Source organism: Pogoniulus pusillus, chromosome 26 (genome assembly GCF_015220805.1).
Source record: "Pogoniulus pusillus isolate bPogPus1 chromosome 26, bPogPus1.pri, whole genome shotgun sequence".
NCBI lineage: Eukaryota > Metazoa > Chordata > Aves > Piciformes > Lybiidae > Pogoniulus > Pogoniulus pusillus.
In genome coordinates this window covers 16,644,602-16,671,109 of record NC_087289.1, presented here as the reverse complement: position 1 = coordinate 16,671,109, position 26,508 = coordinate 16,644,602, and the positions used below count along the sequence as shown (strand labels likewise).

Genomic DNA, 26,508 nt, shown 5'->3' with positions numbered 1-26,508 from the left:
TCTTCCTTACCATTCTTGATCAAACAGTAGACCATTCCAAAATAAAATAGCTGTATATAGGAATATTTTTGTTTCCCCCAGGATTTCTGAAGTTAATAAAAACCTAAGCAAGCATCAGCCCCAAAGCTGAATTGCAGTGAAGTGCAGTCTAGATCTTTAATGTTGGGTTTTTTTTGTCTGTAGGAAAGATCAGATGGGCAGACTTCAATGCAGTAATTGCCTAGACTCAACCTGAGATGCTAAAAATCAGCTACTCTCTATCCATACCATCAAAACATCTTGGTGAGACAGATTGTCATGTGTACAGGCCACCAGAATTCTATGATGGAAATGCAGAAATTTAACACTGAAAACCCATAAGTACCTGTAAGGGACATAATATGGCAGTTTTGTGTAAATTCTGCAGTTGAACAGAGTGTGGGAAACTTGGCAATTTAGATAGTTCAAGATCTTTCAAAACCAGGTTTTGACTTCGAGATTTATTAGATGCTTAGACATTTAAAAAGGCCAGAGCTTGTGGCCAAAAATGTGCAACAGTTCCTTAGCTTTTTTTTAAGTGAAACATCTTATGCATTGTAACACAAATCTAGCTGACAGAATCAAGTTCTGACTTGTGTTTGAAGCAGATGCTTCTGAGACTTAATAGATTTGTCAGGTACTAAATACTGAGCTTGAAAAATAACTTCCAAACCTGTGAGCTTGGTAGAATAACCATTGTACCTAGAGGAAACCAACAAAGTGAGTTGAGTGTTGCTGTTAGCAACTTCTGTACCTTTATTACCTGATAATTGAGTGAAAGCCATTTAAGGGCTTAATGTTACTGGATTACACTTTGTCTTCTCAGAGGACGGACTTCTGACTTCCAAAGTACTATGCTATTGACAAAACAGAAAGGATGTTTTTTTCCCTTCCAGCCCACAGTTTGATGGTTGGGTTGATGGAATTTCTTTTCTGTCTTCCACACAGATAGTGGGTTGGTAGGATACTACCTAGAAATTGAGGTCCCAGTTCTTGTTTGAGGCAATTGCCTTTTTCCCCCAAATGTGTGGGAAACCCTGCAACTGTTTGTAGAGTTACACTGGCACTTTGATCAAAGGTTTATCTGGTTTGAAGCAAACTGTGGAGAAAATGGTCTGCTTTGAAGGGGTGGTGGGAAGTCTCTAGGTGGTGTTCTTGCCCAAGCAGGGGTGCAAACTGGACTATCCCAAAACATGGCATCATTTTATTGCTTGAGCTTGATGCTGTCCCTGTGTGCTCTTTGCCCGTATAAAATCTGACTTGTGTTGATTCATAAGTCAATAGGCATTGATTTGTAGAAATTCTTTACTTAAATTCTAGCAGTTTAGAAAGGGACTTCTCCCTTGTCAAGGAGGAAGTGTGTTAGGTATATGTTATTTTTGTGATTTGCCACCCTTGATTAATAAGGCAGAGTAGATAAAATAGGCAAAACATTTTAATTATTAATATTGACATTTAGAACTTAGGAAAGTTGCTTGGATAATAAAGTTCTCATATTTTCCTTGGTCAAATTTAGCTGCCATTTACAACCTGATCATTCATTCCCTTTTCTTAATTCCTAACCCTTTTTCTTACCCCACCCTGACTCTTTCATGACAACTCTTGTCATGATGCCAGTACTGTGTAGTCCACCCCAACTTGCCTTTCCAGTTAGTACAGCTCCTCCTCTGCACTCTGACCGTATGTGGTGTGCAGTCCCTGTCAGAGATTCCTTCCTGTTTTGGTCTCTGTGGTCTTGCCTTTTGGTTGCTGCTTTGTGAACTAGCAGCAGCACTGCATGGTTTTGCTTTCTGTATCTTGTCTGCTGTGACATGGATAAGTGTGTTCCCCTTGCATGGCTGCTGCCTTGACTTTCTTGAGTCTTTTTCCAGTTTCTCTGCTGCCTTCTTTCCAAGTGTCTTCTCTCAGCTTTGTAACTTTTTTTCATATATGCTTTACTTCTAGATAATACTGTCAAATTCATGTCTTACAGCCTCTGAAATAAACTACAGATCAGTTCTGTGGGTGTGGGTTGTTTTGTTTTTGTGTCCATCTCCCCCCAGCCTGTTTGACTAAGATTTTGTCCACTGACAAGTATTTTGCTGTCAGTTTAGACAGTCAGAACTTGTAGGGAGAAAGTAACTTACCTGGCTGCAACACAGAAGAGGAAACGGGCAAAGAGCTCCCAAAACAAAGTATGGTGGCCAAAATGAGGGACAAGGAAAGCTGTTTTGCAGCCCTGTGGTGTGAAATGAGCAGGCTTTGAGTGTGCTTGTAGCTACTGAAGTGCTCAGAAGTCTAGTAGAGAAAGATGACCCAGTATCCTCAATTTTGGGAAGAAATCCCAGAAGCTCAAGAGAGTGGGGCCCAGTGGCTCCAAAACTAGTGAATTGCTCTACTCTTACTGGGTTTGAGTGCTTTATCCTTGTATCTCATTCTTTTAATTGCAGTTTAACATTCAATGCCAGCCTTTTTTGCTATTAATGGTACTGAGGTAGCTTTAGTGTTAGGAGCTGTAGATCCTGAGTTCCCTGGTGACCCTCATGAGTTGATCTGAAAGTTCTCCCACTCCTAACAGAAAGATTACAGTCATAGCAGGATGTGTAGGGACAGCCATCCAATTAAAGCTACTAGGTGTTGTGTTGAAGGTTTGTCTCTGCCAAAGTGCGCATGGTGGGTTGCTTGAATTGCTCCACAGTATTGCTATGTGGTTGCTGTATCTTGTTTTAGCTACCTAACCTTGTATTTTGATTTGTAGGATGATGAATGGATACACTGTGAAGGTTCTAATGAGTTATCACCTGCTTCAAAAAGGCATCCTAAATCAGACCAAAATCATCTCAAGCCCATGAGAATAGGTAGATGTTAGCTTCAGGTACATGTAGGGGTGATAATCCTTGTTCATTATATGGGGTTATTGTGGAAATAAAAATATTGTAGTTTGTATGTAAATTATATTTGGATAGAAATTTTCATATGGCATGTACTAAAAAGTAATTAGCCAAAAGCTGGTCGGTAGGTTTAGACTCTAGGGAGTTTTACAGCTATTTGTTAATCTTATACTCAAAAGAGTTGGATAAAACTACTCAAGCAGGGTTTTCTAGCTTTCAGGCTGTTTACTTTTTTACTACAGTGGCATATAATTAAGAAAAATGTTTCCTTGTTTTGGTTTTGTCTTTTCCTTTAATAACAAATACCTTTTCCCTTCCTATTTCTCCGTGTTCTGGTTTTCCTTCCTCTCACCTTATCTTGCAAAGTGCAGATGAACTTATGAAGCTCCTTATTTAGCCCTTGGTTCTATTAAGGAACAGAGTTTTCCCTACTGTACGTGTGTGTTCTTGAAGTATAATCAGCAAGTTTCTGTAGGTAATGCTTCTGGTTTTTTTTCATTTGTACATCTGAGTTTTGCTGCTACTTGAAGGAAAAGAGGAGCTGTATTGTCTTACTGCAAAAGATAGTTTTCTAGAAGTGCTCATCAGGATAGAGAGATCAATCTTGATATGGATAGAGCTATCTAACTCTGATAGAGAAGACTTGGTAGTCTTTCCTTAGTCTTGTTCATTTCCTCCAGTATGGCTTCATCTGCTCTTGTCTGTACATTCTTGATACATAAGACCTAAACCTGACCTTCACTCGTGTCTGTGGGACCTTGACTGAAAAGAATAGAAGTAGCTGAAGTCTTCAGCATTATTATTCTTAATAAAACCAAGAATGAGTGAAATACTGTCATGTGCTTGCAGATTTGGAAGGATGTAATGGCACTGGATGTCCTCAGTCTTTTAAAAGGCATCATTTTCAAGAATGAGCAGTGGAAATTTCTTGAATATTCTGCCACTCAACTGGCAAATCTTGCTGTAGTTTTGGAGGGGTTTTTATCCTCTTGTAATTGTCAGGAAGCTTCAGTTCTGTTAATTAAGCATTGCTGTTCTGAACGGAAGAGGATTATGCATAAAATTCTCTGTATTTGGTTGTCTTCTAATCATCCTTGATTTGAAAAGGGACTGTCAATACAAATTGTTTCTTAAGACACCCTGATCCCATGACCTGTTAAAAGAGGAATTTAGGAAAGGGATCTTGTGATGGTTTGGGTGTTCCCTGCCCCCCCCCCCCCCACTTTTTAGAAACACCCAGCTAACTCAGACGGGCTCTGGGAATATAAATGAAGCTATTTATTTACAGCTAGCACAATATACAAGCAGATATTTGCAGTATATACAACTATATACAGAAATATACAAGGTAAAAGGTAATATAGAAACACAACTCCCCTCCCAGAAACCTGAGTCTCCAGGAGGGGCTCTCAACCACCCCTGCACCTTCCCCCTGCCCCTCTCACCCTTACCCCAGTCCTAAGGAAGAATGGGGGTTCAGCCAAGAGGTTAAGAAGCAAAGGTGAGTGGAAGGTGAGGTTAGGGAGATGCAGCTCAGTCAGAAGCCCAAGGCAGAGTGCGACAAAAATGGCGAGAGTGTTATCTAGTGTTTTCATTTCTTCTTCAGCAAGACTCTGAGGGAAGGAGACATCACCATTGTTTTCCTTTCACAGCCTATGATCTGGTTTTTCTCACCAAAACATTCTACCCTGCTTCAAACTAGCACAGATCTTAATGCATTTATTTCTATATTAGTAAATCAATCTGTACTGGAAAGTTGAAATGGATTCCTTAAAAAATGATTTCGCTTTGTATGCCCAGGTGTGCTTTTGTATTGTGAAGCTATTATGAAGGATTGCATGAATTCAGTTGTTTTCATGGTAAACATTTTTATTTTTCAGATTCACACTTTTTAAAAAAGAGGAATAGAACAGGAAAAAATGGCAGCAGAAACTCAGACGCTTAACTTCGGGCCTGAATGGTGAGTGTGCTTTCTGTTTTGTGAAGTCTGCAGAACCATATTTGAAACTTAAAAAAACCCCAACCCATTATGAATGTCTGTCCTTTGGGACTGAATTGATTCTGAGGCTGAAGGTATGTAATGTCTTTTGTTCCATATTTCTTTACCTCAGTCTCTGGCTTGTGACTGAAAGCAGCATCATGAAATTAGTCTTCACTTAGTAAATTGGTGTTGTGTGTGAAGTGAACTCAGAGGTCTTTATAAAGTAGCGAAGATGACTGACTTCTTCACAGAGAAAGTGATTTGCCATTGGAATGGGCTGCCCCGGGAGGTGGAGTTGCTGTGCCTGGAAGTGTTCAAGAAAAGACTGGATGAGGCACTTAGTGCCATTATGTAGTTGATTGGATAGGTCTGGATGCTAGATTGGGCTGGATGATCTTGGAGGTATCTTCCAATCTGGTTGGTTCTATGGCTTGTTTGGTCTTTCCATGTAATAGATCTTAATAAAGAGGTTCTTAGCACTTTTCTTACTGTGCTTAAAACTACAGCTAAGCAAGCTGTTTTTTCCCCCAGTATTTAAAATAAAAAGTGTTTCACATCAGTCCTCTACATGTGCATACTAAGAAGTGTCAAAAAGAAAGAACTATTGTATTAAAGGGAATCTTGATGTGTAATCTTGTCAGCTGTTAGTTTTCCAGCATGTGTGACATGCTTCATCCTGGCTTTTGCTATTGAGTAATTGCACAGGTGTGATTATTGCTCAGTGTTTGTTCCACTTGCTTGTTGAAGTGTTGGTGCCTGCAGTTACAAACAAGAATTGTGGCTGGTGTGGTTTCTGCAGGGTGGTGTGATCCTTAAGCATGTAAACAGAGCATGGAGTGGTACAGGAAATACAATTGCTGTGTAGTATGTGGTAAGATTGTTGCTGCAGCAATGTATTTGCTTTTGCTGGCACATTTTATACAAAATGTACAAAAGTAGAGCGTTCAGAGAAGTAAGATGTGAATTGTGGTCTGGAAGACAATGAGAGCTCTATTTTGTAAGATTGAAAGAAAGTTTAAGAATGACTTTATCACTATAAATACACCCACCAGGCAGATATGTTATTCTGGAGAGCCCTTCAGTGTAGGAGACAGACATGATTAAATTCATTGATGGATGGAAGCCAAAGTTATGTTTAAAAAAAAGAGAAGGGGGAGGCAACTCTAAAAAAAGCACATATTCTAACAGTAACTTGGTGTAGTTTAAAAGCCAGGTTAGATTGCATATGAAGGTGTACTGCACTTCAGTGAGTTTCTAGGGTTTTTTTGGAATCATGGAATAAAGAATATTTTACAGTTATTCTTTTGGATTGCTGTGTAGTCACGTCTGTCATGCATGCTGCTGTATCTCCCTTAATAGTGAAACTCTCAGTCCCATTTGATCTGGGTTGAAGATTGCACTGAGCCATCTCATTCAGTAATATCTTTCCAGGTGTGTTATTGTTTGGACGTGGTATGTAAAGGAACCGCCACAGGGTGGCACCAGATTAAAAAAAGAAGAGACATTTGCCTTGGAAATGACTTTTCCCCTTTATTTTTAAAGAACAATAAAACAAATGAAAGCATACTTCAATAATTAGATGATAGATAGCCTCTGGATCAATATTTTACTGATTGATCACAATCACAAAAATCAATTTCCAAGATTTTTGTGATTGTTGAGAAGAGTTTTCATTGTTTTTTGTCTTAAGATGCACATCAAGGAGAACATAGGAAAATGGTCTGTTTTTTGTTTCTTAACATGCATCCTTTGTAAAGCATCGCTCAAAAGCTACAGAATATGTATCTGAGGAAATGATTGTGTAGAATCCACCTGCAGAATTGGAATAATGCCATAGAGCTGCAAGATGTTACCTACAAAAAGTTGGGTGGCAGCTTACTAGTTAGATTACTGCTTGAAGTGTCTCTGAATTGCAGCCATGTATTCTGTATCTTTTTTCATTGAGACACTGAGCTAAATGTTGTATGCACTCTAGAAAATGCCATTAATTTAAGTCTGGGGAAGGAATTTGGAGTAGAGTAGAATTTCAGAGACACAAGAATAAACCTGCAGAAATGACTGTCCTATACTGTTAACCATTATGAAACATCTGAATAAACATTAATGTTTGCTATGCTGTCCTTAGTGTCATATTTTTCTTGTCATAAGAAGCAGATATTAATAACTGTGAAGAATGTACAACTGTATTTTGTGCAGTCATTGGAAATAATTTAGTCAAGGTTCCAGGGGAATAGATAACTTGCTATATAGTCAAGATAAGAGCTTTTCTGGGGATGAGTTCAATTCTTTGATGTACTCATGGAACTATTTTAGTTTTCTTTCATTTCTCTTTCCCAGCTATGGGAAAAATGAGGAAAGCTCTTTCACTTCCCTTGATGAAGCATCGAGTTGTGAAGTTAGGCTGTTAATTTCTGTCCTTCACTTTCAGTATTGGATTTATGTAATTAGTGTCAAATCTATACATGTGCAGAGGGGTGATAACATAGGTGAAGATACATTCTCATCAAATCATTTTCATTGCTTTCCTGCTTTGTCTTAGGCTGCGAGCTTTGTCTAGTGGTGGGAGCGTGACATCTCCGCCTCTGTCTCCGGCGTTGCCAAAGTACAAACTAGCAGACTATCGCTATGGGAGAGAAGAAATGTTGGCACTTTTTCTAAAGGATAATAAGGTGAGCAGAAAGAAGGAGGCCTTATGTGTGTGTTTCTAATGATAGTCTTGTGATGAAGAAGAGTTATTTGTATTCTGTTGTTATGGACAAAGAAGTTGTGTGTCCATTGTCAGACAACTGAAGAGGTCTGCTTTGGGGGAGGAAGTATTCTACTTATTTGATCCCATTCTTACTGCATTTGTCAGATTTGATTATTTTTGCCACTTGGGGGCAGCGTTCTGTATCCCCCCTGGAAGTAAAAGGCCTTATTGCTGTATTCAGTCTCACTGCCACAGATGACTCAGGATTAAAGTTGTATTGCAGCTGTGCACATCTGTTTGCCTCAGTAGGATTTAGTATAGTGTAAAATTATTTGATTCAGCTTGTAAGACACGCAAAAAATTGTTAGTGGATCATCCAAAAAGAGTAAGATCTCATTTATCCTGCCTTAAGGCAGCATACTGTAGCAGGCAACTAGCCTACTGAGAGCAGTTTTCAAGTAGTTCAGTTCTTTGGGACTCAAGACACAAATACCATCTTGCAGGTGTAATAAAAAAAGAGCAGTGTAGAAAGTCAAGAACTTCACTCTGGTTTCATTTCAAATGCTGTTTCCTTTCTGTGCTGAATCTTTGTAGTGCTGGGAGCCCTGTGTTGCTTCTACACAAATTTCAAGGGTGTTGAATGTCAGATCTTTTTCTAGAGCCATTAAGTATATCGTAGCTTATAGCTGTTCTTTAACGTGCAGAATTATCCTGCTCTGCTTCAAGAAGCTGCGATTTAAACTCTGATATTATGCTTGAATAAGTTAGCCTGTCAGAGGTCATTGGGTTTTGTAGTTTATGTATGTCAGATGATGCTAACACCTCTACAGTTGTGGTTTGTTCAGAGCAACCTATTAATACTGTGATACAGGAAGCTTTCAGATAGTTGGTTATGAATGGTCCAAAAGAGGATTTTCTCCCTATGTGTTTGCCAGAAGTGCAATATAATTAGAGTATGTCTTGCTTTTGACGTACGTGTTTCCGTGGTGGTGAGTAATTCTAGTTACTAAAACTTACAAGACTTCCACTTGTGTATGCTCAAAAAAACCCAACCAAACCCAAAAAACCTGAAAATACTCCCAAAACCACAAACCCAAAAAGCCTTAAGTTGCTTTGCTTCAATTAAAATTGGGAGGAGTCTATCTCAAGTACTGTTGAATTACAGATATTTTTGAAACAGTTCTTTTAGAATAATTAGAGCTCACTTGGCTCTAATTGCAGCTTCTTGTCCCACATGTTCAAGGTCACCTTTGTTGATGGAGCTGCCATCTGATGATGGACAGATGAAAAAAGAGTGATGTCTATTTTTGTAAAAATCATAAATCTTCTCTACTTAATAAATCCATGCCTGTAGTTTTCTCTTTTGTTTTACTCTTGTTGTTGGTTGTGAATTGGAAGTGCTGACTTTAAATCAAATACAATTTCAGTACTACATGTGGTGGCTCTGTTAATATATAAGTGAAATCTGGCTGTAAAAAGTGCACTGGAGTTCAAGAAATACTTAATTTACCAGATGAAATTTCACTTGATTCAGGTTTGAGCTGCCATGTTGCAGAAGTTTTGAGTTCTCATATATATGATTTTGATGCTTTATGTATTGTGGTGGGGTGGATGCTTTCAATGTTTGGTTGCTTTCTTGGAGGGACCTACATTTGCAATGCAATCATGCCCAGAGTCAAATGTTACTGGAAGTACTGGTGTTCCAGGTAAATGGAGGCAAAGTTGGCAGGATAAAAATTGTTTCATAAATCCAAGTATGTGGCATGATCCCTGAAATGGAAAAACTTCAGTATATTTGTGTTGTTTTCCTTTCATACAGATACCTTCAGACCTTCTGGATAAGGAGTTTCTGCCTATTTTACAAGAGGAGCCCCTGCCACCACTGGCACTTGTACCTTTTACAGAAGAAGAACAGGTTTGTGTCATTTTGGTTTTAAAAAAAAATCTTTACTTTGTCATTAATGTAAAGGCAAAATAAAGAGTATTCCTCCATTAAAAATGTAACTTTTGACAGCACTAGATTCCAGGGAAAGAAATTATGAAAGTGTGCAGTGGTAGCATAGTTTAAATTCCACTCTAGCTCACTTTTATCTTACATTTCAACAAATGTTTTCCATATGATGTTCTCTTGATGGTGACAGCTTGTTCAATCCAGAATTATTTTCTGGGATGGATGATCTATATTTTAAGTATACAACACTTTCAGATGATTAAAACTTTTTTCCACAGTTTTTGGACCATCTTTTCTGTTGTAGTAGAAGTGAATAAATTCTGTAGCCTTATTTTTATGGTCTTTGGAGGCATGCTGATGTTTTTGTACTGTTAACTTTTCTTATAGAAGGTGAAGTGCTCTTAATTACTTTGTATGTAAGCTTTTGCTTCATTATTTCCTTGTTTGGTCTCTGTATAATTAATTGGTGAACAAGATAAGCATGAGAACAAGTAGTGCATGAAGATGCCATTTCAAGGGTGATCTGGGTAGTTCGAAAGCTCTTGCTTAGAGTTCAGTTCCCAGCATGTCCACTTCCCTCCGGCTAAATGCCTCTGGCTTTTGACTCTGGATGAATTCTTTCTTTATGGCTGTTGCTCTCTGGTTTATCATGTTTCTTAGTACTTTTCTTACTTGGGAATATTGTGGTGGTGTTTGTTTTCTCTTTGGGTTTTTTGCCTTGGTTGCTGTTGTTGGGTTTGTGGGTGTTTTGCTTTTATTTTTTGTAATAGATAGATGAGTATTTTTACTGACTTGGGTGTAATTTGAGTTTTTGCAAGAGTGGGAAGTGTCAGTATTAGTTTCATAAGACTCAGAACATCCTCTTTCTTTTTTGCCAGAATATTGTATTGATTTTTTCATCTTTTTGTGCCTGGATATCCTGGCATATCCTGTTCACCTCTTCTGAAATTCCTTCTGCTTTGGAATTGATTCCTGTTTCTTCTGTTCTTTTAGAATGTGTCCTTTGACATAAGATGCTGATCGTTTAACTTCTAATCAGCAGTCATATTGAAGTTCATGTGAATGACTACATTTCACAACAGTTTTAAACAGCAGCTGTTACTGAGAATAATCTTGTATGAGAAATTTTATCCTGATCTATTTCTTCAGTGGGAACAGGAGAAATTTGGGCAGCAATCACTGTAAGTGGTTAGCCAGACACACAGTAGGACACCAAACTATTGAACCTTGATGTAAAATGCCTTTGGACCTATTTTTTTTCAAATGCATAGTGGAGTCTATCAGAGAGTAAGTCTTTTACAGTTAAAATGAATGTTTACTTCTGGTGCTTAAGTCCCTCCAAGAGAAATAATATGAGTTGAAGGCTATGGTATTCAAAATGTATGAAGTAGCCTCTTGGTGAGGTGGTTAGTGCTGCTGAGCTTCAGGGACAGGTGGTTCTTTGCTACAGTACTGAGAATTCATCAGTCTTGACAATTTGTGCTGAGTTGATATGCACTGCTCCTTTCCACTTGTAATCATACAGGAGTCTTCATCATTGACTTTAACAGTTATATTAAGATTTTTGTGGAGGTCGTATAGAAAAGGAGAGAGAGGTCTCTCTTCCCTTTTTAAGAAAGTCCTTTCATGCCAATCAGAGAATGTGATTTTTTTTTTTCTTGTCTGAATATTGTGAGGGTTTTTTTTCCCCTTCATGACTGATTTGAGATACCAAGGGAATGGTATTAAACTACCAGAAATTCCTGGTGTTTGCTCCCTGTGACATAATAAACATTGTTCATCAAGAACAGTCAGAAGTGATTGTGAGGTGAGTATTAATAGCTTTGCTGCTAGTCATGGTGCTCTTTCACCTGAGTGGTTGAGGGTAATGTTGTCTACTCATAACTTGAGGGATGGAGATTTGGGAGTTTTGTCAAAGACAGGCTGGTCAGAACAAGTGTACTTCAGGGTGGTGTTCAGATGAAGCTGAACCCATCAGGCTTACTCTGGGCTTGAGTCTGGGAGTAGTTCTTGTAACCTGAGAGTCATGCATCTGATACCATTGTAGTTTTATGTATAGTATGTCCACTAAGAACTTTTCAGATGCATTACATAGAGGTGGATAGTGTCATCTTTATTAATTGAAGCTTAAATTTATCTATTCCAGTGGAATTTAACTAGTCAGGTACTAACAGCTGCAGTGTTCCTTATTACAGGACATGGATAGAGTTTGGATGGAATGGTTGATTCTTTTTATCTTTTTTATGCAGAATGTTACTTTCCTGGTCATAAGATTGCTGAGCTAACCTAGAGTTTATCTGATGCACCTAAAGTGTTTTGTTACATGGCATTGGTTTGTCTGTGCTCTGTTCTCAGGGAGCTGCCTTTTGAGGAAAAAAAGGGTTTCTGCTGATAGCTTTAACAGCTTTCCTCTGCCATCCAGCATTAGGAGAGAATTCAGCAGAAAATTTTGTTAGTCAAGTAAGAGGATCTCAGGGTCTTGCTGAATGTAATGATTTGGGGTTTTGTGTTTGGGCTTTTTTGAAATGTTTTTAACATCTGTTTCTTAGGGTAATTTCCATTTGTTACCAAAGAATTAGTTGGGCCTCTGTTTTGGGGCAGCTTTTTCCTCTGGTATGCATTGTCAGGGATGGACATGGAAATAATATATGTACTAATCAATAGCAGGATGTGTTTTGCTTTTTTGACCTTTTTTGCTGCCTACTATGATATTCCCACGTGGATTATTATCACTATGCACCTAACAGAGGTTGCATCTTTACCATAGTGAGCTCTAAAGAGGAGATGGAGAATGTTGTCAGAGTTTAGACAGACAAGTCATAAAAAGAAAAAGGATGAATCTGAGACGATTTTGTTCTTATTAGGAAAAGAAAGCATCAGAAATGAAGAAATATTCTCTGCAAGACAGCAAATAGGATTGTTCTAAAATTGTTTTTGTACTAAAGTATTTAACTGGCTCACAAAAAAGCAAAAGTGGCAACATCAGGAAAGATTGATATTTGCTTAGAGGCAGATGAAGGTAGTTCATTTTGACTTGATGTTGAAATGGTTGCTTTATATTTTTAAGACCTGGCTAGAAAAATGCCACTGGGTTTGCCTTGCTATTTTTCCATATATGACTGGATATTTTAGTTATTTTTTTAGCCCCTCAGATCTCTACATAGTTACTGCTTATCTCTTGAAAAAAATATTTCCTTTGTAGGAAGAACATATCAAGCAGTTAGGTTTGTTTCTGAAATGGGTTAAAAGTCCTTCAGATGTCTGTTGGCTTTGATGCTAGCCATTTAGATGTTAACTAATATATAATTATTGGTGCTCTGTGAAGACTTTCAAAGTTCTAGTAATCCAGATGAGTTCACATAAGCAATTTGCATCCTTTGAGGTCCTGTCTAGAAGCCTGATATAACAGCAGTTTGGAGTAATTTGCAATCAAATTATTAAAAACTTGGGTTCACAAAGTATGTGCCAATTCATCTTGGCTTGCTAACGTTTCTGATTCTGCTCCTGACTTTTTTGGCCCAGATTTCTGACTATTTGTGCTCAGATAATGAGGCCAGAGTTGGTTTTACCTCTTTATTGAAACAGCTTTTTCTTCAGCCATTATTTAAAATCAAGTTGAATTTTACTGGTGTTTATTGTCTTACTTAAGTAATACTCAATTTCAGATGTCATAAATACACAGTTTTCCCCCAAAGTATGCTACTCCTATGATGTATTTAGAGGGGAAAAAAGACATTTCTGTAATAGAGATTTACCAATCTGATTTTATTTGGATTCTGTTGCTCTTTATGTATTCCTGCTTTGCTTAAGTTTAGAGTTGGTATTAATAGTGTCAGGTGTAGGCAGGTATCGATCTCTTTTTGTAACTGAATGGCTATGTTGAAAACTGCTGATGTTCTAATTGTATCTGTGCTGGAATCATGTGGTCAAGGAGTAAATGCTTGTTTGCTACCTCCAAAGCATGGAAATTTCAGGTAAGTTGAAAGCACTATTATTGACAAAGGTCCTTTTATAGACTCTTTCTACTACTCATGTCACCAGGGAATCCTTTTTCTCGTTAGTTGTAGAGAATTTGAACATAAGGAAAACAAAGCAAGTATTAAGCTAAATTTAGGATGTTAGTGTTTCTTGATTTGTTTTTTAAAATGGAATCTCACCTTGGCTCTTTCTTTTTGGCAGAGAAATTTCTCGATGTCTGTTAACAGTGCTGCTGTCCTGCGGTTGACGGGACGTGGAGGAGGAACGGTGGTAGGGGCTCCTAGAGGTCGAAGTTCCTCTAGAGGTCGAGGTGAGCTGTTGGTGGGATGTGTGATAATGTACGCTGGTTAAAGCTTCTGAAAGATGCTACACTGAACTCTGTAACAGCTACATTTTCTCATGCTCAGTTTCTTTCCCCTTAAAGCTTTGAAACTTTTCAAAGAAGGTGATGTTAGAGAAACAATATTGTGCTTAGTGATCTTTCTGCACACCTTAGTGCTTGTGGTACTTGTTACATACCTTTGTTAATTGGCGCATGTGGAAAGCAAAAAGGAAAGCTAGTTTTCATGTAGGATAGGGAATTGTGTGGTTGTGGAAGGAGTGAAGAGTGCACAAATGTATTTAAAACACTTAGGTTGAGTTAGTGTTCTAAAATGGATTTTTGTTTACTAACATCCTGAGAATAAATAGAACAGTAACAGAAAGACCTAATTGAATTTGGGAGAAATTGTTTTGCATATTTTGGTGCATGACTATAGTGTCTCATCCTGGATCACTTCAAACACTTGCAAATATGCTGAGAACATGTCCTCAAGTCATATGTCTAAATTCAAACCAATTTGTCAAGTCCAGGATTTATCTTGGCAGTTAATTTTCAATGTGTATACTGCTGTGGACATTGTTTTGGGGGTTTTCTCTATATATGTGTTTGGTCATGTTTAGAATACTAAGAAGCTAGGAACTTGGAAATACCAGGAATAAATGAATTGTGTAGCCTCTGTTTAAGCAGGTGCATCAGTGAGGTTTCACTTAGGATCCTTTCAAATTTAATTCTGAATATCCTTAACTGGTTGATACTTTCATTAACCTCTTGGAAATCACTTCAATACATCATTGAATGCTCAACCAGAATGTTGGTCTGACTTAATTAGTTTTCTTATTTTATTCCTTAATCCTGCTTTCTTCTTGCTCTACATTTTCCAGATATTCAGATATTTTCATGTGTGCTGTCTAGTTTGTTTGAATATACTTTTGACTATTTCTAATCTGCCAAGCCTACTCTATGTTTTTCTTTCTTTTTGTCAATTTTTTTACTGTTGTACCACTGATGATGAAGAACATCCTGACGTAGTGAGCAGTGGATTGGTTTTTAATTGTCCCCATTCATTTCAGTGAAGTCATGGGGGCTAAACGTGGCAGAATATGGCTTCTAATTCAGTAGTTCTATTATTGAAACAATTCATTTGCCTGTGTGAAAATGTTCTTTGGCAATAAAGTTTGCTTCATTATGCTTTAGTGGGCAGAACTTAACTAAGCAGTATTAAGGCTGTTTGAAAGCTTCTGCTGTCCATTCTTGTTCTTTCATACTTAATTTTAAAGATATGTTAAGGAATACTAGCCCATGAACTTTATTGCAAGTTTTGTCCTTTTCACCTCTTTTGAATTTTTTTATCCTTTTGCTTTGAGTTGTGTGCATCATTGTATGCTGTGCTTGTTAGGCTGCTCTGCTGTTCTTACCTTCTGCTAAGCTGAAGAAATGTGTTGCTCATAATGTACTGAGCTTTCCTTCTTTCATTGATCCTAGTTGCTGCTTGCTTCTTCCACTCTTTCCCTTTTTGTTCCATGAGTCTTGGGCATAAGGAGACTTCCCAAAGTTTCTATATCTCAGCAAATAAATTAGGGCTTCTGCAAGGACAATATTGTGCCTTTTTTTCCCTGTTGTATGATATTCTTGTAATTAAGCCTTTGTTTCTTATAGTTATTTATGAAAAGCTCAGTGTAGGACTGTTGATGTCTGATTTAGGAAACTAGCCTGTTGCTTGCAGTCAGGAGTATCTTTGGAGTTTCTTCACTAAATGAGCTGAGTCACTTAAGAGCTGGAAAACATTTTCTTTATTGTATTGTAAAAGTGCCTGGGTTCAAAAGGTTATCTGGTGTTTTTTGTGAACTTTACATCCCTGTATGTGACAAATCTGCTGCTGACCGAGTGTGGGCTTCAGCTTTAGCAGAACAAAACTGCTGTCTGGAAGTGGCTTGCGCCACAACTTCAGGGAAGAATTTGCATGTCTGATTAGATTTCTTAATTAAGTTCCCTGACTGTGGCACAAATCACAGAATTGTGTTCCAGCATTTGGGAGCATGAAAGGGAACCTGTGACCTCTTGGCAAAGCTGAGAACAGATGAACTGCTGGTAAAGGAAGGTGTTTGTCAGAGCTCTAAATGTGACTTCCCTTTTCAGTATTTAAAACTACAGCATAACACCTGGTAAATATTTTCTGAGTAGTCAGCCCGAGTCTTGCTAACAATGATTATCTTTAGCTGAAGTGAAAATGATTGCAGTTGCTTTGATTTTTGTTTGAATTTTGTGTGACTGTGTACTGAAATACAACTTGGTGTTACTCTTTAAAACTATTTGAAGCATGCTACTGGCATTGCTAACACTTTGTGTCTTATGTGGAGACACAAATGCAGAATATTTAGTTCTGAAGTTATATTTTCTAAAGAAACCAAGTGCTTGCACGTGACCTTTTTTCTAATTGACTTGTTTTCCTGAGAGCTCCCTGTGGTGTGCAGTTAAGCCCTGTGCTTTGTGCTGACGAGATTAGAATGTCAACATTCATGAATAAGAGCCTCAGACTAGGAGAGATTTAAGTAGTCCCTAGAATGGGTTATAAGCTTTGAGACGTCTTGTTTTGAAGCTGTTCTCTGTTTTGATTTAGACCCTTATGAAGGACACTGATTCCTGTTAGAGTTCTTTCCTCTCCCACCCTCTTTCTTTGTAACCTGCTTTTGCTGCTGTTGCAAATTGTGTGAGTGGAGTAGAAGTGGAAAGTGTGGAAGGACCTAAAGAGCAGTAGCTGATCTACAGTTGTCCTGCTTATCCCACACAGTGTGATGGGAAAAATTCTAGAGTCTAAACTCCAGTCATTCTGTAATTTCAAGAATTTGCTTCTTGTGGTGTTTGGATTTATTTGTAATGACAAAATGAATGACAGTTTCTTGCCCTCTTGTTTCTGTCTAATGTTTTTTCCTTAAATTCAGACTTGCCTGTTTTTCAGGTTAGAGACATAGATGTTAGGAATTCAGTGTCCAGTAGTTTGAGGTCCTTGTTCAGAAGTTTTTAAGGAATTACCACAATACAAATGACACAACTGTACCATCCATTTCTTTAATGGAAGACTTAAGACATCTGTTGCCTTTGCAGTCAATACTTTGTGCAACAGCTTCAGTTTGAAACTGCTCCTTGTGTACCAGATGTTTTTTGGGGAAGTGGCATGCTATTGAAAATGAACATGTTGTTCTAGACATACTAGCCACAAAAAAAGCCTAGCAGCACAGTAGCAGGATGACTAACAGTGTGCTTGTAAGTGCAGTTATACCATACTCTGCAAGTGTTTTTCCTGTGCTCTGTTACCAGTACCAGCTATGTCCTTGGTGTACGCTTCAAGGTCATACTTGTATCTAAATAATACTTGTTGAATAATTGGCTTTGTACACTGTGGTTTTTCATAGCTAATTCCATATATTTTGTAGTTTGGTGGGATCTGTTGTAAGACAGTATAATTCTCATGTGGTGGTCTGCTTGGTTTGCACTGGAGTTCCAGGTGTACTTCTCCTTGGCTACTGCTGACTTGCTATCTTGTGACTAGGCTGGGATGGTACACCTTGGAGAATGCACTCATGGAGGGCACCCACATAGGAGGCTTAAATGGGTCTTGTCCAGTGCTATGTGGTATCAGGACAGCTGGAAACCAAGTTCCATAGCACTACAGGCAGCCTTTATCTGAATTGCTGGGATCATTTGTTTGGATCTTTGGCAAGGTTATCTTATAATTCAGACCATATTTGTGGCTGGGCACTACTGAAATAATGAGGCATGACTCAGAGTGGGGCAAGTGGAGAGAGGTTTCTCAGGCTCTTGTTTCACATTTAAAGCTGCCAGAAGCCATGCTGCTGCTAAAACCATCTCTGATTATGTTCTTTTACAGGACATTTGTTTTATTTGCTGATGAAATCTCCCATATCACCAGCCTCCTGGCTCTGGTAGTTGTGTGTCCTCTATCAGTAATCAGTGTGCATTTGTGCTTGCTGATACTGTGAGGGGAGCACTACAAATGTCACTCACTGTAAGAACAAAAATCCCAAACCTAACAAACCAACCAGAAAAGGACAACAGGATTTGTTTCTGTTGGAAAAGTGCATGCAACTTTCCACCTCTGCTACCTCAGATACTTTGGTACTCAGGTACTGTTGAGGTAGCAGACTCTGCCTGCCTGTAGCTTTCTTTCATGAACCTCTTTTGCGTTATTATGTGCTGTGAGACTAAGGAAGAGTTTTCCTGTAGCAAAGAAAGCAGGCAAAGGTTGCCGTTGCATGAGATGATGAAACTGGGTTTTATTAGTGAGGAATAGTAGCCTGGAGTTCTTACCCAGGTTCTTAGGGGATCCATAAAGCCACAGATGGATAAATATGCTGTTGGACTTGGTGATCTTAAAGGTCTTTTCCAACTTAAATGGTTGATTCTATGGTCTGTGTGGTTTCTTACCTCTGCTACTAATTTTGCACTTATGACAATGGTCAACCTTCTAGTAGGGGGCTTGCTATCCTGAATGTGTTCCTGGTTCTAGTACAGTTACAGGGCTGACACTAACCTCTCATCTCTTGCTTTGAGTGCTCATTCAGCTCCTGTCTCCACCTGAGTTTGTGTAAGGAAAGCTACACTGACTCAGGCAAAGGCTGTCTCTAGCAATGGCCAAGACAGCTTGCCAAGAGAATAAGGCCTATATCAAAATGTGAAGGTGAAGAAGCATTGCACACATGCTCAGCTTCCAGATACATGTAGCTTAATGTATTTCCTGAACTAGATGTGGAGTGGGTATTTAGTAAATCTTAATGTTACCTATATTTTGAGTTTGTCCAGCCTTCATCTGAACTTAAGCATCCCTGAAACTGATAAGCAAGTTTGCAGCTCTGTGACAAGGAGGTCTGCCACTGAGCTGCTTTGAGTATGCTAAAAACAAGATAGTTTTGTCCATTTGTGTGTTTGAGAAGCCTGAGTGAATTATTTTGGGATAACTTTTCTCTGCCTGGAAAGCAACTTTGGTGGTTTATCGTGGGTTTGTTTTGTTTGGTGTGTTTTGATTTATTTTTTTCCCAAGAGATTTGGCATAGAATAGTAGAGAAACTGATGAAACTGTCTTGATGATTTCCTTTGTTCTAGAACTTTTTTTCTTAAGATATTGAAACATGGTATAATTGCTTGATGCATCCAGAAGTCTGTAGATTTCAGATACAAAGGCTTGTTATCAGTACTTTCTTCAGAAGGCTACAAAGACTGGAGTCTGTTGTCAAGGTGTTTATTTCCCATTTCATTTGATCATTCTATCTTACTCCTCTGTATGTTGGCCAGGTCTGCACATCATCCTTTGAGGTGTTTTTCTTGAAGCCAGGAGGAGAGAAAAATGAAAAGATCAAGGTCTGTGATAGTTTCACAACCAATAATTCCCTTAATCAGGTGCTTACTAAGTTTTTGGACTTGGCTATAGCGACTGCATGTGTAGGTAGGAAATGCACTATCCTGACAACCAGCTGATTGTTTCACTTGTCGTCTTTCTCTGAGATCATTGAAATGATGAGTTAGTTGTTAAAAGCTTTAGGTTTCTTCTGTTGTGGTACTTTGTGAAGCAGTCTAGTTCTGGGAGCTTCACCTCAGCCATTCACTTAACCAGTGTGCAGAGCCATCTGAAACTGATCTCTTGTGCTTTTTTTTTTAAAACCAAACCTTCACACCTAGAATCATAGAATCAGTCAGGGTTGGAAAGGACTACAAGGATCATCTAGTTCCAACCCCCCTGCCATGGGCAGGGACATCCTACCCTAGATCAGGCTGGCCACAGCCCCATCCAGCCTGGCCTTAAACACCTCCAGCGATGGGGCCTCAACCACCTCCCTGAGCAGCCCACTGCAGGCTCTCACCACTCTTCAAGCTGAAGAACTTACTCCTCATGTCCAGGCTGAATCTCCCCACCTCCAGCTTTGCTCCAGTCCCCCTAGTCATGTCACTCCCTGATAGCCTAAAAAGTCCCTCCACAGCTTTTTTGTAGGCCCCCTTCAGATACCTACCCAAACACTGAAGATGTGCTTCAGGATGCTTTACTTGAGGGTACATCTGTAACCTTTTGGCTTGAGGCTGAATACTTGGAGAATCATTTCTTGATGAAATTATGAGGATAATTTTTATTCTGTAGCTATAAGATTCCTTCATGGTGTCCTGTCTGTACTTATTCTGTGATCCTTCCTTTGTCCCATCACTTCTGGGGAAGATTTCTGCTGGAAATCACAGGAACTTAACAGTGGTGAAGTTTCTTTTTCTTTTGCTAATCTTGATTGCAGTAATTGCTAGCACATCTGTAGAGCAATACCACTATAGTGGATCCCACTGTTAAAGTTATCTGATTTTTGAGTGTAAAGTCCTGTATGAACAATGCATCCTTGTTTGGTGATTTCTCTTGGGTAAGTATCTGTTTTCTGTGATTTTCTGCATAGTATTTGAGTGTTTGCCTATTCTCTCTGATCTTGTGCTTCTCTAAGAATTTTTACCTAAGAGTCTTTCTTCAGTCTTTGCTCTTTTTTTTCCTCTTTGTCCCAGATGAATTTGACTGGGTTGGTCTTAAGACCGCAAGATGCCTTTACAGGGACAGCAGAAAGGGCAACCTGCCTGATTCTTTCAACTTCTATTAATATGTTTGTACAAACACTTGTGTTTTTTGTCTTTTCAGGCAGAGGCCGAGGAGAAAGCGGTTTCTACCAAAGAAGTTTTGATGAAGTGGAGGGTGGATTTGGGCGAGGAGGGGGCAGGGAAATGCACAGATCACAGAGTTGGGAGGAAAGGTAACAGAACTCTAGCCCTTAAAATTTTCTAAATACATCTTCTCAGCTTCGTTTGTGCTTTTTGACTTCATAAAAACACTTCAGGAAAGCTTATGTAGTGTATTTGAGTGGAGTGTCTGAATTTCTAAGACAGGATCAACACAGTAGTGTTTCCAGAAACTCAGGAGCAGGTAAAACAGTGTTTTTGCTAAGAATTTTTTCTGCTAAATTCCTGGAAAGAAGGAAATAGTTTAGAAAATATGGCAGTTGCAGTGAAAATGTCTGAAAATACAGATGGGTAAAGATTTTGCTTCAATTTTAGTCTACGCTTCGTTGACAGTACTCAGAATCACGTTTCAAAACTTAACTAGTTGCCAAAGGCTGTGTATATATTAGTGTTACTGAAAATTTTAGTTATCACATGGACCTTTAATGATACCATGCATCAAGCCCTATTTTTTAAAAAAAGGCCCTCTAGCAAGTGGAAAATCCCAAACAAACCAAAAAAGCCCCACTGCAAACCAAAACTAACAAAACTCTACAATTCCATGCCCCAACCAACAACCACAAAAAGCCCAAACCACAACTAAACCCAACCTTCCCCCCCCCCACTTTGCTACAACATCCCAAATGAACAACAGCAACAACAATCCATACCTAATACGAGTAGAGTGGTTCTAAAGTCTTATTTGAAACTTCTATTCTGCCTTTCTAGGGGAGACAGACGCTTTGAAAAACCAGGGCGAAAAGATCCAGGTATGGTTTTGTCACTGTATGGGCAGAAAATGGGAGGGAGGAGCAGGGTGTGTTTTGGGGAAGTCACATACATGTACATAAACCTTTTTATTGCTCCAGGTGTACTGTTGATACAGGTTTCATGATACTGTGCCAGGTTCCCTAAATGTTTTCTCAAAGTAGGTTTTTTTTTTCTTTCTTACTTTCATATTTAGACATTTCAGTGCTGTAGCCTAGAAAAATCTGCAGCAAGAAGGTTTTATTATAGTCAGTTGAGATGGAATATCTAGAGCTGGAGCTACCTTCCTGTGCATCTGTGAAAGCAGGCTGTACTGATAGGTGTGCTGGGGAGAGATGTCTTTTCTGTGCAGCTCTTGGTACCTAGAACTCCTGACTCATGTATGTTGTTAATTTTTTGAATGCTTGCTGTGTTGTGGGGTACCTCCTAGCAGCAATGTTCCAAAGTTCATGCGATGACAGATTTGCTGTCTGTTAAACTAGCTGAAATTGTCATACAAGTCTTCTGTTCATTGAAGTGCTCATCTGGCCCTGTTCTGTGCTATTGCTCTCCTGTTTCTTAAGAGCTTCATGCTGGCTGTGTTGAGGGACATTCTTAGTTGTGACCCAGTGTATCTGAACATTCAGCTGAACTCGAGTTGGAGTGGGTTGCCATCTGGGAGCTGAAAAATGCCCATTTAGGTAAAATCTGTGTTTTGAGTGTGGTTAAGAACATTCAGGGAAGTTCTTGATCAGCTTAATATGGTGACTGCAGTGGTTTTCTACTTCTTGGGCTCATACATTGATTGTTCTTTGGTGTGACCTTTCTGTGTGGCATCTTACCTTGTGCTTGTACTACAGCTGTACTCAGGGAGAGGTTTTGAACTAGTAAAAGCTTGCTGGTCCATTCCAACACAATGCAGTCTGTCAATCTGTGACAGTGAGTCTCTTTTGGATCCAGAGGATCTTTTGGTCTTTGCTGAAGGAGTCCTAAATGTATCCTTGGTGAGCATATTGTTAGAGCATAGGAGTCCTTGGTGAACATATTCTTAAAGCATAGGTCAGAAAAGACTACAGGTTGAATTTCAAGATAAAACCCAAGAGGTTCAAGTGCAATTAAAGGTTGACAGGAATGTATTTTACTTCCTGCTTCAGCTGTCAGTATATATATTTTTTAATTTTCTTGGTGACAGATTAGGAGGTTGGCACATGTCTCAAGAATCTTAATGATTGTTTTGAAAGCCTTCCCAGTCCTCTCTCCATGTAAGAATTGATGTTTTCCAAATATTTTGAGTGTGTTTGTGTGTATTCATGGGCCATTTGGGAGAAAAAAAAAGGGGGGAAAAATACAACTGAGATTTCAGGACTGCATTTTTTTACAGAAGATAAGTGGATGTGCAAGTAGCATCTACCACAGGTGATTCCATTTTACTTATTTAGCCCCTTTCTGTTCTTGTGATAAAATTACATCACTTCCAGATACAGATTACAGAATGTACCACATTTCTGGTTGATAGTGACAAAAATACTGCATGCCAATTTAGGATGAGATCTGTATTTCTCAGTTGGAACTAAGAAGAGTTTACAGTACACTGGATGTCCTCTATGAAGCTGACTGCCTGTGGAGGTTTAGATAGGATATTAAGAAAAACCTCTTCAATGAAGGAGGTACTGGAACAGGATGCCCAGGGAGGTGGTGAATTTGCTGTCCCTGGAAGTGTGCAAAGAAGTCTGTGGATGTGGTGCTTTGGGACATGGATTGAAGACCATGGTGGCCTTAGATTGAAGGTTGGACTCAATCTGCCCGAATGTGGGATTGATGGATCACCTGCTATAGAGCATGTCTTGCTTGTAGCAATTGCTAATGATTTTGGACCTGGGAATACAGTTTCTGTGACACATTTTCTAGAGGAAATGCTGTCTTGGTGTGCTTCATTAGAAGTCCTGGTTTATTGTGAGGGATAATGTGCTTTTCTCAAATTATGAAGCTTTCTGTGATACTTGAATGTTTCTCCTAATTATCTTGTTCTATTTCTCTTCTAGTTTGATCTGCCTGTACTACAATTTCTGTAATATGGTATGATAGAGGCAAGAGACCTGCAGTCTTTTTGAAATGTTGATATGTACAAATGTGCTTTAACTATAGTACTTTGCATACTGCTCTTTTAAAGATTAAGGTCTCAGTAAGTGGGAGAACAGTTGCTTTGTTTTTCTCTTTTCAGAGAGAAATAAGATGGAGAGCACAAAAGTCTTAACAGAAGGTGTTGGTCTGTTTTGACTCGAGCCTTGGTTGATGAAAGAGTAGTCAGTGCTATATAAAGTTTTTCCAATGACAAATTATTCTGGGTGTGAGAGAGGGACACAGATGTGCCTAAAGAAGTCCTATATAAAACCAAGCACTGGTATTGCACACGGAGCAGTGGAAGTGTTCAAGGAGTGAACTGACATGTCAGCCTGACTTACAAACTGCATGCTTTGGCAGGTGTATTGGTTTCTGTTACCCTGGATAAACTTTAGTTTAGGATTTTATTCTCTGATTTTTTTCTTGTACTTCAGTTTTTCATTGCTCTTTCATAAGGCCTTGAATTAGTCTCAAATTACATAATTTCCTGAATTGCCAGCCTTTTCATATCCTTTGTTCTGGGTGATCACATTACAGAATTAATAAGAGATCAAATGTTAAACTCTTCTGGGCATTCATAATAGATGACAGTGCAAGTTCCTCTCAATTAAAAATCAAGAGATGAAAAAAATAGCAGAACTTCAAGAAAATTACTTCTTAAGCATGATCAGTATACTGTTCTTAAAAATTAATGATTGCTTTTTTCAGTTCTTCCAGCAGTTTGTGAGATCGCATCTGACTCATTCTCAGCAGAAACAGTATCTGTTCCTAGTTTCAGTACAAAGATGCACAAAGTTTTTGTGAGTTTCTGCTAGAGACTCACAGGTCTGACAGACTTCATTGAATGCCCAAATTGCTTCTGGAAGGCTGAGGCCATTAGCAGAGAAAATGAGCAAGTTGTTTTTTAGATCACGACTGCCTTTTTGGAACTGCGCAAAAGCTGCTTAATTTTCTATGCAGCCTCTTGACTAAAACCAGCTTAGTAGCTGAGGGGATTTCATTAGTTACCAGAAATTATTCACTGTTAGTAAACAATTGAAATGTAGATTAAACAAGACATTGAGTAAGTCATTTTTGGAACTTGATTGAGCTCTACATAACGTGTATATTTCTAGGTTTGGTTAATAAGACTTGAATATAAAAAGCGTTGAAGTGAATATTAAAAAAAAATGGTGAGTTTCTTTGAATTGCACTTCCCCTTAATTTCCTAATTTGCTAGCAAGATGTACATTCAAAAAAGGTTTATCATCAGCTCTTTTAGTCTCAGTCAAATGATGGAGTGTAGTATTGCTGCAGCAGAACCCATCAGCAGTTTTTCCAGGCTTGTATCCCCATTTGGGCCATAATGCATTTCCAGTGTCTTATCAGACATCCATGGCTGGTTCTCTGGAACTGTTTTGTCCAACCCTTGTTCTGCAGCTGTTCTTTAGTAACTACACAGTTGTGTTTGTCCAGTTTACTTCTGTAATAGTATTCTTTAGCTTTGCATTCCAAAAGACAGTATTTAGAGATTGCATCAAATGTGTACTACAAGTTTTTCATACTTGCTGTTCTATTTCCCTTTAAAACAAATGTATACGTAGAAAATTATTTAGCATAACAGGACAACTTTAAAATATCAGGTCATTAAGAAGCAGATGAAGCAGCCCACACTTTGATTTAGATGTTAATTGAAATTGGGAATAGCTTTTTATAGCTTTTGCTCTATATTGTGAGTCGTGTAGGACTGTCCTGTTTGGGATCATGTATCTGAATTTTAGAACAATGGGTTTGTCTGAGACTGAAGTATGTAATACATGGGAAAACAATTTCTCATGCAGAATCCTGCTTTCCCCCCCCAACAGTTATTTCAGACCTGGCACAGGAATTTCTACTACTGCCTTTGCACTGGGTCTTAATTTGTGGGAAAGTAGGATGTACTACTTGCAAGGAATACTTAAAAGTTACTGGTACTATTTGGAGGATGGAAAAGGGATCTTTAGGCTGTGTGGCTCAATAAGAGAAGTAGGGATGAAGACAGTGAAATTTGATTCTGTGTTGCTCTCCAAGACTCACAGTATTCATGAGTGCTTTTACATGAAAGAGAAGGTATTTGGGGAGTATCTGTTATAAAACCAAATCTAACTGAGGTCAGGAACAGGAGAAGACAATACTTGAGTGATTCTGGAAGGAGAGATGAGTTGCAGTGGAACTGTGGGCCCTCTGCCTTGTTCCCCTTCCTTGTTTGAAATGCTCCTATGGGGCTGCTTCCCTTCACCCTAGACCCTAAAGCAAAGTGGCTCTTGGCTAGCACACATCAGTTAGCAGAGATTTGGGGCTCAAGAATTTAAACACTATCTCATCAGGCAGCTTGAGACCATCTTTCCTCCTGCTGACCACTTCAGTGACGTTAAAAAGGAAACCTATTTGGTAGTGCATGATGCTGTGGTCAAGGAAGTTGCTATTTATGTGATTTTGGCTTCTAGGAAAACATCTTTTACCTTTGAAAGGTGACTTTTACTTCATTTTGGTACTTGGCTGTTCAAGCATGGGCATGTAAGGAGGCACTGCTTTTGTTGAGAGCTTGGAAGTTATCTATCATTCCGTTTATTCTCTAGCTTCCTAGATTATTTAGGAATTTAAGAACAGTCTCTTAGTTGCAGTGGCTTCATGAGGCACTTAAATACAGAAGTCTCAGGTATAGTTTGTTTTTAATTTTTATTTTAAAATTGATTCAGATGTCTAAATACTTTAGTGCTGTGTGTACAGGCAAATATTGGTGTTAAAAAGCATAAACTAGAAATGGATACAATTCTTGTGTATATAGTGCATCCTTCTGGGTCAGACCTACTTGAAACAAGCAGCGCAAAGGTGAGAACATGTGGAATGCATGATCCTTTTTGAGAAAAGTACAGTAATGAATTTAGAGAGGTCTGGTTTCCACTGCTAAGTTTTTCAGTGTTTCCAAATATGAAGAGAATTCCACTGCAGCATTTGTCATGTACATCCAGAATTCTCTTCAAATGACATATTGTCTTATCTGACAGAAGGAAGAGCTAAGGTTAGTATTTACAACTCAGTTTACGAAGCACAGCAGGA

The 26,508-nt window shown here is 38.7% G+C and overlaps 1 protein-coding gene across 8 annotated transcripts in view; it reads left to right on the top strand.

The window, feature by feature from the left end:
* Nucleotides 1–26,508, top strand: part of GIGYF2 (GRB10 interacting GYF protein 2) — an 82,415-nt gene that overhangs the window by 8,145 nt on the left and 47,762 nt on the right. For 7 of the 8 annotated variants that reach the window (XM_064165320.1, XM_064165323.1, XM_064165322.1 and 4 more), the window contains 6 exons: nucleotides 4,769–4,848; nucleotides 7,409–7,538; nucleotides 9,378–9,473; nucleotides 13,689–13,797; nucleotides 20,486–20,597; nucleotides 21,292–21,332. In XM_064165320.1, the coding sequence (XP_064021390.1) occupies nucleotides 4,808–4,848; nucleotides 7,409–7,538; nucleotides 9,378–9,473; nucleotides 13,689–13,797; nucleotides 20,486–20,597; nucleotides 21,292–21,332 (529 nt within the window). In that variant the 5' untranslated portion in view covers nucleotides 4,769–4,807. The remainder of the gene's footprint in view (nucleotides 1–4,768; nucleotides 4,849–7,408; nucleotides 7,539–9,377; nucleotides 9,474–13,688; nucleotides 13,798–20,485; nucleotides 20,598–21,291; nucleotides 21,333–26,508) is intronic. The other variant, XM_064165327.1, reaches the window with a different exon arrangement.